The sequence below is a fragment of the Hyla sarda genome, chromosome 7, assembly GCF_029499605.1.
Source record: "Hyla sarda isolate aHylSar1 chromosome 7, aHylSar1.hap1, whole genome shotgun sequence".
NCBI classification, from domain to species: Eukaryota; Metazoa; Chordata; class Amphibia; order Anura; family Hylidae; genus Hyla; species Hyla sarda.
The window spans coordinates 105,739,054-105,754,078 of record NC_079195.1 but is presented as its reverse complement, the minus strand read 5'-3'; the positions used below and the strand labels follow the sequence as shown (position 1 = coordinate 105,754,078).

Sequence of the window (15,025 nt, the reverse complement as noted above, 5' to 3'; positions counted from 1 at the left end):
AATCTGCCCACACAATGCAATTGTGGGTTCCTATGTCATCCATGGGTCTAACAACGGCTCTGAGTTCTGTGAGTTCTGACATGTACTGGAGGTTATAAGTTTTTTTCAAAGAAGGATCTATAAGTTGACCATCAGTGTAACACTGACAAGCATAACAGACTGCAATATATATATATATATATATATATATATATGTGTGTGTGTGTGTGTGTGTGTGTGTGTGTGTATATATATATAAATGTGTGTGTTTGTACCCCCGATTTATAAGGTGTATCTTTTTGCAAAAGTTGCACAGTATTGTCGAAAGGCCACGCCACCCCTGATCACACACACCTAGCTGCACCATGTTTACTTTAAAGAAACAAAAGTGTTAACTACAAAATTTATCATGTTCTCCTGGTCAGTTGCACAAATTTGTGTGCAAATCACCAACCTAAAGTTGCACACTAACATTAGCCGGCATTTATGAAAGTATTGAACAAGTCACCTAACTAAATATATTTCCAAAGGCGCTATTGACATGAAATTTTTACCAGATGTTGGTAGCAACCCAAGCAACCCAAGGAATCCATACAAGAAAAAGGTATTGAACACGCTTCTGATATTTATTTAATACTTTGTACAATGACAGCTTCAATACACCTCCTGTATGGAGAAACTAGTAGCATGCATTGCTCTGGTGTGATTTTGGCCCATTCTTCCACACAAAATGTCTTTCCATAGGTTTTCAGAGGGATTTATGTCAGGTAAAAAGTTTGCGTCAATAGCGCTAGTGAAAATATATTTAGTTAAAAAAATGGTGGCATGTGTAATACAGTGGTACCTCAACATATGATGGCAATCCGTTCCAAATGAACCATCGTTTGTTGAAACCGGGACGGCATGCACGGCGACGTGTTGACGACGAAGGAGAGCACCAGCGATGCGGTGATCCCGAAGATGACGTCCTGGAGCGCCGTGGACAGGTTAGTGACCATCACCGGAGCTTACGGGGCACTGTAAACGGCTATCCGGCGGTGGCTGAAGCAGTCTGCACTGCCGGATAGCCGTTTATGCGATGGCACTGACATACAAAAGCATCGTATGTTGATGCTGCCTTCAACATGCGATGGCCTCTGAGAGGCCATCGCATGTTGAAATTATCGTATGTTGGGTCCATCGTAGGTCGGGGGGTCACTTGTACTTATTTTAACCGCTGTACAAGTTATACAATATCAGGAGTGACACTTCAAGGAAAGGACGCAGGATTCACACGTCACTGACCCAGACAACCACAGCGAATAAGTATGAACATCTTTATTCGTACATCATGCAACACGTTTCTTCAGGCCTTGGTTCATCATTGCCTAGGTCAGCGCTGTGTGAATCCTGCATGCTTTTCTTGAAGTGTTGGTCCTTATATCTGTTATGCTGTGAGCAGGAAGGCTGCAGACCCGACTCGATTTATCCCACTGTTGTGTATGTTGTTACACAACCATCCTGGTAAGCAGAAACGTCGCTGATCTGCCTTATGTTTTGGTGGTTTTACGCTATGAAACGCTTTCTCCTTTATTCTAAGTGATACAATAGACAGATATAGTGCTACTCCTCATTTACACATACTGTCGCTGATGTATCTAATAAAATGACTCAGTTTGAGATATATATTGATTTACAATATATTATCAAAACCAAAGTATCTGACTTTCAAATGGATCCTTCAAGCCTTTTTTTTATTACTTCTGCTCATAGTCCCTAGGTCATCCTAATGGCCAAGAGGCAACTCATGTAGCAAGGCACTTCAAAGACATTTTTGGAATTTTATGACCAAGTTAAAACCCAAATAGTTCCTCTACTGTTTACAGCTTTGCTGAAAGTCTAAGCACCCATATACCCCCTCCAGATTATATAAGAAAGGGAGAGCCATTTTTAACCATCTGTATAAAGGAGTAGTAGCTCCATGTGAAAAACTGCATATAAACATACAATGGTAGAGGGATCATCATCTTTCCCCAAAATTCTCTTTTTGCCAAGCTGCTGTTCTATTAGCTACTCTTTACTTTTATTGGCAACATGTGTTTTTACTTCTTGCGATGTGGTAAAACAGATATTTTATGAAATCTACCCTTCTACATAGAAAGTATTTTCATGCTATTTTCTATATAGGATAGGAATTGTTTTGTGGGTTGATCTACTTCAGTGCTTCAGCTTGTTTTACTTTATTTCACAACATTTTTCTTTCCAGAACTGAAACCACTGAAGAGGCAATCAAATAAAAATATCTCCAAATTTCTAAATATTCCATGAGAACATAAAGTCTTGTGATTCTTATCTCACAACCTATTTCCGCAGAAATTGTTACCTTTAGTTGACTACACTTATATTTTAACATGTGGGCAGGAAGCTATGACAAATTGGGGTTGGTCATAGTGGTTTTTGTCGGAAACCTTTAGTAGCTGAGGAACTTGTTACTCTTATTTGAATATCTTGTCTTGAAGCCGAGAAACATAGCTCTACAGATGATAGAACTTCTGCATTTTAATACCAAGAAAATGTTCCTGTTCTGCTGCGTGTTTCTCCTTGCTGGAAGCCTTGTACAAGGTAACCTAATCTATCACTTTTACATGGCAATAGTATAGACATTATATACTGTGAATTGGTAGTGGAGGATTGTTTGTGAATCGCATCTTCTAGATTATACTGTAGATCTATAAATTTGATCTTCTAGGTTATAAATCTATATCAATGGAATAATGTTAATAGTTACTTGTTAACAAAAGTTTACAATGATTTTGCCAGAATCCTTAAAGTCTTTCCGTTATATACTATGGGTCATATGTGTTTTCAAGAGTCCTTAATTGTGTATATAGTGTGTATGTGACCTGATGGAAGGTGAGAGGTAACAGTATCTAGTCCCCTTTCTACTTAATCCCCATGGTCCAGGCAGGCTAGCTTTTTAATCATTCACAGCTTCCTGACATCTTTACTCCTTTAGTCTGCTGCTGAATACACCTTTTAGTACACCTACACCTACTAAAACAGTACTAACAATAGAGAAAAATAAAGGCAAAAGTAGTAGTTTCCCCAATATACTGCAAATTATTATTCCAAACAAGCGCACATGTCAGGTTGGGAGAGTCAGCTCTGACCCTAACCCCAATATTCAAAAAGGCCTTATACCTGTTTAAGAGGGATGATACTTCAAGACCACCACAAGTGTAGCACAGGAGGATATTTAATTAGTAAGGTCCATAAAAAGAAAATTTACATGGAAAGCCAATTCTGATGACTGGGCTCAACATCTTTCAGGGGTCCGTCCGTCCCCGCCTCAATTATCAAAAGCTAGAAGAGCAAATGAGTAGAGCTCATGAACACACTATTTTGTGTGTAAAATTGCAAAAATAGGTTATTGTGGGAAATTGCAAGGAAGACTGATTAATTTCATTACACCATTCACAGCATATTTATACCTAGCTTTGTGACTTTTATAGACTTAAAGAGTACCTCTCATGATCTTGTTAAATTTCATAATCCTTCCAGTTCATTGCCCCATCATGATAAACCACCCCCATATTTTTTAGTTTTCTCCCTTGATATTGCTCTGTATTTGCTGTTCAGTCTCAGTCAGATTCACAGACTGGGAAGGGGTGTTCCCCAGCAGGCATGACATCATTTGAAGCCATACAGGGGAGAAATTCCTCCCTCATTCTGCTACACAGCCCAGAGCAGTTCAGTGTGAGATGAGCTATGATTGGATAAGGCTGAACACACCCCACTCAGCACTCCAGACTGCATTTCCTGACTTTGGACTTCTGCCAGAAGGAGTCCAATGTCTGTGCAAGAGATGGGGAGAAACACAAATAAAACATAGAAAACTTTTTTTTTGATTTTTTATTTACCAATAGTGCAATATCAAAAAATAGTTTTAATGAGAGTGCCAATTTAAGTGTGTCAGCTCCTCTATAGTGTATTTGTGTCGCTGTTTTGGACTAAGGTTAAAATGTGCCTCTCTTGCAGATTTTATTTAATAATTATAGTTAGAATACAAATAGGGACATTAATAAATGATAAGTAATTTAAGATATGGTTGCATTGGACATAGGTAGGTTGAAACAGTATTTAAAAGTTAAGGTTAATGTAAGGCTTCAAAAGCAAAGAGTTATGCACATAAAATGACATGGGATTTGAGAAGGTGTGGACAACTGTCATGGTATGGAAATCTACTTCAATAAAAGTCCACATGATGTACTGATGCCTATTGCATAACCCTTGCTATAGTTTCTTCTTAGACTAGGTTCACCTAGCAGAATATACTTGCGGAATACTGCTGCACTGTGCACACAGCAGAATTTCCGCACCAGAGGTTTCTGGCATGGAAATCCTGATCTCGGCATCCACAAAAACATTTAAAGGAGTATTCCAGGAAAAAACTTTTTTATATATATCAACTGGCTCCAGAAAGTTAAACAGATTTGTAAATTACTTCTATTAAAAAATCTTAATCCTTTCAGTACTTATGAGCTTCTGAAGTTAAGGTTGTTCTTTTCTGTCTAAATCCTCTCTGATGACACCTGTCTCGGGAAACGCCCAGTTTAGAGGAGGTTTGCTATGGGGATTTGCTTCTAAACTGGGTGTTTCCCGAGACAGGTGTCATCAGAGAGGATTTAGACAGAAAAGAACAACCTTAACTTCAGATGCTCATAAGTACTGAAAGGATTAACATTTTTTAATAGAAGTAATTTACAAATCTGTTTAACTTTCTGGAGCCAGTTGATCTATATAAAAAAGTTTTTTCCTGGATAACCCCTTTAACATGTTCAATGTTTTTGCAGGTTCCGCAAGGAAACGGCACATTTACGAGCGGTCCTAACAGCTGCTGGATAGTCAAATGTGCGGAATGCACCTGTTTTTCTTGCAGACATTCCACACATTTCCCCATATCCCCTTTGGATAGGGGATAAGATGTTTTCTGGTGGAGTACCCCTTTAAGAATACATATTCATGAATACATATTCATTCATGTCTAATGTTATTCTGTAAGTATTGTGAAAACATATAGTGGTGTGACAGCATAAAAACTTATTACAATTTGTGAGCATATGTAGCAGTGTTTTCCAACCAGTGTGCCTGTCATTGTGAGGACCAAGAATGAGATAGGGAACCATACTAGGGACCAGGACTGAGATGTGAAGCCATGCTCAAGACCAGGAGTGAGATTTGGAGCCATGCTAGGCACCAGGAATGAAATAGGAAGCCAAGCATGGGACCATAATTGAGATGGGAGGGGAGCTATGCTTTATATTGGAATGAGATGGAGAGCCATGCTGTGGACCAGGTAGGAAATGAGAATCCATGATGTGGATGAGTAATGATATGGCAAGCCATGCTGGGGACTAGGAATGAGATGGGGAGCCATTCTGTGGACTAGGAAGGAAATGGGAATTCATGATGTGGACTAGTTATCAGATGGCGAGCCATGCTGGGGACTAGAAATGAGATGGGGAGCCATGTTGGGGACTAGGAAGAAAATGAGAATTTATAATGTGGACTAGTTATCAGATGGCAAGCCATGCTGGGGACTAGGAATGATATGGGGAGTCATGCTGGGGACTAGGAATGAGATGGGGAGCCATGCTGGGGACTAGGAAGGAAATGAGAATTCATAATGTGGACTAGTTATCAGATGGCGAGCCATGCTGGGGACTAGAAATGAGATGGGGAGCCATGTTGGGGACTAGGAAGAAAATGAGAATTTATAATGTGGACTAGTTATCAGATAACAAGCCATGCTGGGGACTAGGAATGATATGGGGAGTCATGCTGGGGACTAGGAATGAGATGGGGAGCTATGCTGGGGACTAGGAATGAGATCGGGAGCCATGCTGGGGACTAGGAATGAGATGGGGAGCCATGCTGAGGACTAGGAATGAGATGGGGAGTCATGCTGTGGACTAGGAATGAGATTAGGAGCCATGCTGGGGACTAGGAATGAGATGGGGAGCCATGCTGGGGACTAGGAATGAGATTGGGAGCCATGCTGGGGACTAGGAATGAGATGGGGAACCATGCTGGGGACTAGAAATGAGATGGGGAGCCATGCTGGGGACTAGGAAGGAAATGAGAATTCATAATGTGGACTAGTTATCAGATGGCAAGCCATACTGGGGACTGGGAATGATATGGGGAGTCATGCTGGGGACTAGGAATGAGATGGGGAGCCATGCTGGGGACTAGGAATGAGATGAGGAGCTATGCTGGGGACTAGGAGGGAGATCAGGAGCCATGCTGGGGACTAGGAATGAAATGGGGAGCCATGCTGAGGACTAGGAATGAGATGGGGAGTCATGCTGTGGACTAGGAATGAGATTGGGAGCCATGCTGGGTACTAGGAATGAGATGGGGAGTCATGCTGTGGACTAGGAATGAGATCAGGAGCCATGCTGGGGACTAGGAATGAGATGGGGAGCCATGCTGAGGACCAGGAATGAGCTGGGGAGTCATGCTGTGGACTAGGAATGAGATTGGGAGCCATGCTGTGGACTAGGAATGAGATCAGGAGCCATGCTGGGGACTAGGAATGAGATGGGGAGTCATGCTGTGGACTAGGAATGAGATCAGGAGCCATGCTGGGGACTAGGAATGAGATGGGGAGCCATGCTGGGGACTAGGAATGAGATCAGGAGCCATGCTGGGGACTAGGAATGAGATGGGGAGTCATGCTGTGGACTAGGAATGAGATCAGGAGCCATGCTGGGGACTAGGAATGAGATGGGGAGTCATGCTGTGGACTAGGAATGAGATGGGGAGTCATGCTGGGGACTAGGAATGTCACAGGGAGCCATGCTGGGGACTAGGAATAAGATGGGGAGTCATGCTGTGGACTAGGAATGAGATGGGGAGCCATGCTGGGGACTAGGAATGTCACAGGGAGCCATGCTGGGGACTAGGAATGAGATCGGGAGCCATGCTGGGGACTAGGAATGAGATGGGGAGTCATGCTGTTGACTAGGAATGTCACAGGGAGCCATGCTGGGAACTACCAACCACAAATCTGTTCCCAGGATCACTTATACCCTTATTATAACCCCATCCTCATCATGTTACAGTGATAAACATTTATTACGGTCAGACTGGTGACACTGGTGTTTTTAAACATTTTTGGTTATACCTGTTAGGAAATAGACTAATAAGTGACGTTTTAGGGTGGGATTATATATAATATAATTATTATATAATCGGTGATCCTGGGAACAGGATTTGTGGTTTGTTGTTGTAACTTACCCTTGTACCTCTCTGCTGGGGCGTTCTTTGGAGTTGTGATGCTGGAAACTAGGAATAACAATGGTACAAGAAATGAGAGGTAGCCTTGCTTAAGACTATGAATCAGAACAAGAATGATGCTAGGGACAAAGAATGGGAGGTGTACTATGATGGGGGAAAGCATGATAACAAAATGTCTATTGCATCATAATTTGATTTTATTTGAATGCTGTATATGCTTGCCGACTCCATTAGACACTTTATCCAGCCTTCTGTATACTTTACTCTTTGAAAGGACAAACTGTTAAAAGATCACTTTTTCTGCCCCCATTTGGGTTGTTGGCTCTGAGCTTTTACTGTACACTGTTTAAAAAAAATGAATTACATATCAGATCTGAATGAATGACTAATTCAAGTTACAATTCTTTACTCATATACATTGTCTAACTTGTTGCAGACATAATAAAATATCATCCACCAAAGTAAATCGTCTTACAAAAGCGCATCTGAATGTGGCATCCCAGAGGTACTACTGCATGCCACCAGTAGTTCCAAGGACACTAGCGTCTTTAGGCTGTGTTCACACATTAAACTTGTACACACATTTTTACTGCAGTTTAGCTGTTTTTGCAGCAATTTTCCAAGACTGTGTTAAAACTTTAAAGTTTTACTATATTTTGCACAATTGCAAAAAATTTCCATTTTGTCATGATTTGGGGAAAATGACAGCAAAAACAAACAAAAAAAAAAAAAGAGCACGATATGCAATGTATGAACACAGTCTGATCCATAAAGATAGCAGATGGAACTGGGAAGGGAGGGCTCTGGAAGCTAGTAGAAGGGGATGTGGAAGGTCATGATGTCATTCTGTAGTCCAAAGGAAGTCAGAGTCTGATATCCTGCTGTAACCATTAGGCACTGGAAGATTTAGAGAGTCAGACTGGTGATCACATGACCAAATTACAGTAATAAAACAAATGTATGCAGCCGTGCTGGAATAAAATAAAATGTTGCTGTAGGACTAGTGATGGTGAGTGCTCATGACACAGGCAAGAAAACAACCAAAAAAAAAAATTTGGATTGCTTCTTTAAAACGATCCCACAAAAAAAAAAAAAGAATAAATATGTTACTCAGTACCTAATCTTGACCATGTACATCAAATTTTTATGCCTCTATCACCTTTATTTATTTAAAAAATACCTCTTTTCATTAGCTCACAGTGTTAGAAATCCTCTCAGGGGAAGGGGGCGTGTCCCTCCCTTGTGGTGGTGGGAGGTGATTGGTGTTTCTGCTCATGCAACCTTGTCCATGAATCATCTCTTGTCCATGACTCATGGACCAGCTGATTCTGCTGGGGGACTGGTTAGTGTCCCCGCAGGTATGGAGACCCCTAGTGGTGGGATTTTCAGGATCCGTTTTCTTCAATAAATATATATTTTTTTTAAATTTAAACAACCATATTACAAAGGTCTTTAATATAAATATATATATTATATATTTTTTTAAGTTCTTTAATTTTCATCAGTAGCAACATATAAAAAGTTTTTGCATCTGACAGTGCCCATTGAAATATTCCAAATGGAATACTCTTCATGACGTGTGTCTATAATATCCATGGATCATGTTAACTAGACAGTGGTGTTAATTTGCCTCTAGGTTTCCCTACGAAGAAAGAAGAATACCAAAGGATTCGTTGCATACCAGGAGAAAATGACATAGGTTGTGCACAAGAGAAGGCAATTTTTGATCAAGCTCAAGAAAATAATGCAATTGATCGCAGCCCTATGTAAGTGTCTTTGTTACTTTTTAAACCCATTGCAATGGTCAGGCTTGTGCCTAAAGGGCAGTTTTTTAAAAAAAAAATAGTGTGCCTCCTGTTGCAAAACTACAACTGGCAGCATGCCCTGACAGCCATAGGCATGTTGGGAGTTGAACCAGTGTGCCACCAGCCAACGGCTGCCCGGGCATGCTGAGAGTTGTAGTTTTGCAACAGCTGGAGGCCCGCTGGTTTGAAAACATTAAAATAGAGGATCTAAGGAGAAGGGAAAGTTTATATCTGAATTCACTGCCAGTATGCATTCATATGTAAGTTATCGGTACTTATAGGTTCACTAGATTCTTACAGTGGTGCACGCTTTGATACATGCTCTAAATGAATCCCAATCTTGTAGATTGGCAATCGTTTAGTCAGCCTATTACAATGCTCTACTATGATGCAGGAAGGGCCGCTTGTTGCTGTCAACATCCTCTATTACACGGGGAGACAAGGGTCACTCTGGAGGAAAATTAATGTTTTCAAATCAACCTGTGCCAGAAAGTTATACAGATTTGTCAATTATTTCTATTTAAAAAAATCTTATGCTCCACAGGAAATTGAGTTGTTCTTTCCAGTCTGACCACAGTGCTCTCTGCTGACACCTCTGTCCATGTCAGGAACTGTCCAGAGCAGGACAGGTTTGCTATTGGAATTTGCTCCTCCTCTGGAGAGTTTCTGACATTGTGATCAGAGTGGAAAGAACTACACAACTTCCTGTGGAGCATACAGCAGCTGATAAGTGCTGGAAGGATTAAGATTTTTAAAAGGGTACTCCGGTGGAAAACATTTTTTCTTTAAATCTACTCGTGCCACAAAGTTAAACAGATTTGTAAATGATTTCTATTTAAAAATCGTTATCCTTCCAGTCCTTCAGCTGCTGTATGCTCCAGAGGAAGTTGTATTTCTTTTTGGAATTCTTTTCAGTCTGACCACTGTGCTCTCTGCTGACACCTCTGTCCATGTCAGGAACTGTCCAGAGCAGGAGAGGTTTGCTATGAGGATTTGCTCCTGCTCCGGACAGTTTCTGACATGGACAGAGGTGTCAGCAGAGAGCACTGTGGTCAGACAGAAAAGAAATCCAAAAAGAAAAGAACTTCCTGTGGAGCAGCTGATAAGTACTGGAAGGATTAAGATTTTTAAATAAAAGTAATTTACAAATCTGTATAACTTTCTGGCATCAGTTGATTTAAAAAAAATGGTTTTCCATTGGAGTACCCCTTTAACTAGAAGTCATTTACACACTTAACTTTCTGGAACCAGTCGATTTGAAAATATAACATTTTCTCCCAGAGTACACCTTTAAGAGAATCAGGCCAGATAGTACATGTAGAGGTAATAAGCCAACACAACGAATAACCCTAGGGGGTTAAATATCCTCTAAATTACATGTGCTACAATGCTAAAACATAACTTTTTCAAATGGAGATCACTATAAGGCTACTCCTGGTGGCTATGTGGCACTCAATCGCCACAACCTGCTGTGCACCGCAGGTGCGGCTAGAAGGCTCGCTGGCCTGATCTGACCCTATCTGATTTTGTAAATCTTTCTTTTAGAAGTACATTTGAGACATAGTGGACTGTCACAGTATATGGTTTTAACTCAGTCCCCTATGTCTCAAATGTACTTCTAAAAGAAACATAGCCACCAGGAGTAGCCTTATAGTGATCTCCATTTGATAGCCACATATATAAGTGGCATGAGTAATCCTATGTGAGAGCCGCTGTATTAGTGACATTTACATCCGGCTCCTCCATCTTGGTGGTATATCTATTGAAATAAATATAGCGCCTACACTATAAAGCATATAAAAGATGGTAATAAGACCCCTGGTTCAGCTATATAGCTGAGTGTGACACTGTACTGTTCAAATAGAATACCCTAATAACTGGTTACTATACATGGTGGTTAGACCGGCTGTGACCCATAGTGTTGGTTTTCAGATACCTAATTGACATTAGTGGCGCTGTAATTTTAATCGTGTGTTTCACACCTTTTTGTTATTTATACATAAGAGCAATAAAAGTTATGTTTTAGAATTGTAGCACATGTAATTTAGAGGATATTTAACCCCCTAGGGTTGTTCGTTGTGTTGGCCCCTTTAAGAGAAGGCCCCTCAGGGAGGGACAATAAGGCATGGCCTACTTGACGGTCATAATCTAAGGTGTCAGATAATCTGTGTCTATGGCTCCTTGACACTCCAGTTTAACATACAATTTATAATACACACAGAAATACCTAGTGATAATAAAGACAGTGATGTCACAGCACAAGGGTCATGACCACTGTGAAATTAACAGAACAAGAATAATAGTTACAACAGTTTCACAGTGTATGATATAAAACAATGTGAACTAATTGAAAAGTGGTATTGACCACATTGAGGTCACAGTATGGAAATAATGCACACATTGATGTCACAGCGTATAATGCAACCATAAAGTACAAAGTGACGTCACAACTGAGGGATGATAACCAATGGCATTCACTTATGTAGCTTTAAGCCCCCTTGGCCCTAAGGCTCAAATCAAACAGTGCTAAAGGGGTACTAAGGTGGAAAACTTTTTTTTTATCAACTGGATCCAGAAAGTTAAACAGATTTGCAAATTACTTCTATTAAAAAATCTTAATCCTTCCAGTACTTATTAGCTGCTGAATACTACAGAGGAAATTCTTTTGTTTTTGGAACACAGAGCTCTCTGCTGAATCACGAGCACAGTGCTCTCTGCTGACATCTCTGTCCATTTTAAGAACTGTCCAGAGTAGAAGAAAATCCCCATAGCAAACATATGCTGCTCTGGACAGTTCCTAAAATGGACAGAGATGTCAGCAGAGAGCACTGTATTCCAAAAAGAAAAGAATTTCCTCTGTAGTATTCAGCAGCTAATAAATACTGGAAGGATTAAGATTTTTTTAATAGAAGTCATTTACAAATCTGTTTGTAAAACTTTCTGGCACCAGTTGATTTAAAAAAAAAAAAGTTTTCCACCGGAGTACTCCTTTAAAAGCATTTATAGGTAAACATGTAAGCGAGAAAGCCTGAAGGTCCTTTATATTCTTATTCCAGTGCTATGATCCACAAAATATATATTTTGTCCATTACCACTAATATAATGGTGTAATACCATTACTTGTTGATCAGTGAGGATCTGACTGCTGGGACCCTCGCTATCCTCAGGAGCAACCTTTAGGCTATGTTCACACATCGGAATGTCTGCATGGAAAATCTTTGTATGGACATTCGGGTCTTATAGATGGCTATGCATTCTGTGCAGAGTCCACAGAAAAAATGGACAGGTTCATTCTTCCTGCGGACACAGAAATCGGAATTTCCATGCCAGAAACATATGGTGCGGAAATTCTGCCGTGTGCACAGTGCAGCAGAGTCCCATAATACAAAGGAACTCTGCTCCTCCAGAATCTCCAGTGGAATTCCAGTGCAAAATTCTGCACGGAAGTAAGAAGAGGGCCTCGTAGTTTCTCCTTGGCCGGTGATGCAGTAAAACCCTATTCACTTATAGTGTTGAGCGGCATAGGCCATATTCGAATTCGCGAATATTCGCGAATATATGGACGAATATTCGTCATATATTCGCGAATATTCGCATATTCGTTATATTCCCGTTTTATTTTCGCAAATGCGAAATTCGCGTATGCGAAAACTATCATATGTGCATATTAGCATATACAAAACTAACATACGCGAAAATTCGCATATGCGAACATTAGCATATGCTAATTTTCGTATATGCGAATTTTTGCGCGCCAGTCTCACACAGTAGTATTAGAGCCTTCTTTTCACCACACAAGCTGGAAGCAGAGAGGGATGATCACTGTGATGTGTACTGTGAGAAAAAAAAAAAAACGAACATTCGTAATTACGAATACATAGCGCTATATTCGCGAATTCGCGAATATGCGATATTCGCGAATAATATTCGAATTGCGAATATTCGTGAGCAACACTATTCACTTAAAGAGATATGTTGGTATAGTACAGTGGGAGAATGCTATTATGCAGGCAAATCTAAACATGCTTTTGCCCCGTCTTCTCAGGATCAGCAGGGATCCCAGAGGTGGAACCTCCATTGACCATAAAAAATGCTATGGCATATCATAGCTATATCAATATTATGAAATGGGAATAACATTTACTATACACAAAGCCTCAAAAGTATGTCCATTCTAAAAAAAAAGCATGTTAAGCCTTCTGAATGCAGTTAGAAAGACCTTATATATGTGTTACTATTATAAAAGAAGAAGATGGCACTCACCATGCGGCAAATTCACAAATCTTTCATCTTCAATATTAGTGCATAGTACACAGGTCTGGGAGTAACACAGATAGCGGGGAGCGTACGTTCCCCGCTATCTGTATGACTCCCTGACCTGTGTACTATGCACCGATATTGAAGAGTAAGGATTTGTGAATATGCCGCATGGTGAGTGCCATCTTCTTCTTTTATACTTGTATTTATCTATGTTGTGTTCCGGACTGAGCACCATCACTGGCAAGGAAGGTGAATTACTGGTGCGACATCTGCCCGTCTGGTAGACAGTGTTTTATAAGATTGTATTGGCAGTGCTGGTCATCTGTGTCGGTGGGATATGTGGTTACTTTGCCACACACCATATACAGAAAACAATCCTACAATTTCACAAGCGGTATTTCTCCATCAGACATCTTTTGCTACTTTTTACAGCTTTACAGACTTTACAGATACAATGGTTAGAAGTATGCCACAGATGAAGTGAATATTATTATGATTATTTCATCATTTTATTTTAGATCCAAGAAGGTCCAGTCGTTCATAGCATCCATTCCATTTTCTGCAGAAGATTCTGGATCAGGCCTTTATTCGGGAGAAGATCCTGGCTCTGCGAGTGAAAATAATGCATTTTCTAATGAGATAAATGATTCCAAGCAATATTTTTCTGAGGAAAATTTTATTGTGTAGCTGCAGACGAACACCCTATGTTCTGACATGAAGGCATATTGAACAGGAAACTGTAAACCTATAAGCTCCTACGTGTAACCAGCAATGGCTTCAGTAAAATGTGTCTATATTATGTGCGTCACAATCTTTTGTTGATGTTATTATGATACATTAAAAGGGATGTCAGACTCTCCATGTATCCTGGTTTGTGATTTCTGAAATAAAATAAAAAATTAGTATTTAAATTTATCATGTTTAGTGTTATAACACCATCCAGGTACGTGCACACATAGACGTAAAAGGGGGCTTGAGCCCCTGCCCTTTTAATGCACCTACCCTATAATGCCCTCACTGATTGGGACCTTCGCAGGTTGATGCGGGTCCCATTCAGCTGACATGACTGCATTGTTAACATGTAAGGTTTTTACAAACATTTTTTTAATAGAAGTGTCCTTTTTTTCGACTTGAGCCCCTGCCCACCAAAACGTCTGTGCACATCCCTTACACCATCAAAGCCTACAAGAAGTCTGTATCAGCCTCTGCTCGTGATTTTACACGATGGCCATAGGATTACTTACACATTAAAGGGGTACTCCGGTGCTTAGACATCTTATCCCCTATCCAAAGCATGATGTTTTCAGCCCCATGCTTCACAGTAGGTGTGGTGTTCTTTGGATGCAACTCAGCATTCTTTCTCCTCCAAACACGACGAGTTGAGTTTTTACCAAAAAGTTCTATTTTGGTTTCTTTTGACCATATGACATTCTCCCAATACTCTTCTGGATTATCCAAATGCTCTTTAGCAAACTTCAGACAGGCCCGGAAATGTACTGTCTTAGGCAGGGGGACACATCTGGCACTGCATGATTTGAGTCCCTGGCAGCGTAGTGTGTTACTGATGGTAGCCTTTGTTACTTTGGTCCCAGCTCTCTGCAGGTCATTCACTAGGTCCCCCGTGTGGTTCTGGGATCACTTGTGATCATTTTGACACCACGGGGTGAGATCTTGCATGGAGCCCCAGATCGAGGGAGATT

General features: G+C 40.5%; 1 protein-coding gene across 1 annotated transcript; it reads left to right on the top strand.

The window, feature by feature from the left end:
• The first annotated feature begins 2,392 nt into the window (after positions 1–2,392).
• SRGN (serglycin) lies at positions 2,393–14,182 on the top strand. The gene is made up of 3 exons (XM_056529658.1): positions 2,393–2,580; positions 8,897–9,026; positions 13,844–14,182. The coding sequence occupies exons 1-3, from the start codon at positions 2,499–2,501 to the stop codon at positions 14,010–14,012; spliced, it is 381 nt and encodes a 126-aa protein (XP_056385633.1). The 5' UTR covers positions 2,393–2,498; the 3' UTR covers positions 14,013–14,182.
• The last annotated feature ends 843 nt before the right edge of the window (positions 14,183–15,025 follow it).

Coding starts and splice junctions, on each gene's coding strand:
- SRGN (XM_056529658.1), top strand. CDS start 2,499: ATGATAGAACTTCTGCATTTTAATACCAAGAAAATGTTCCTGTTCTGC. Junction 2,581..8,896: donor TGCTGGAAGCCTTGTACAAG/GTAACCTAATCT, acceptor ATTTGCCTCTAG/GTTTCCCTACGAAGAAAGAA. Junction 9,027..13,843: donor GCAATTGATCGCAGCCCTAT/GTAAGTGTCTTT, acceptor ATTTTATTTTAG/ATCCAAGAAGGTCCAGTCGT.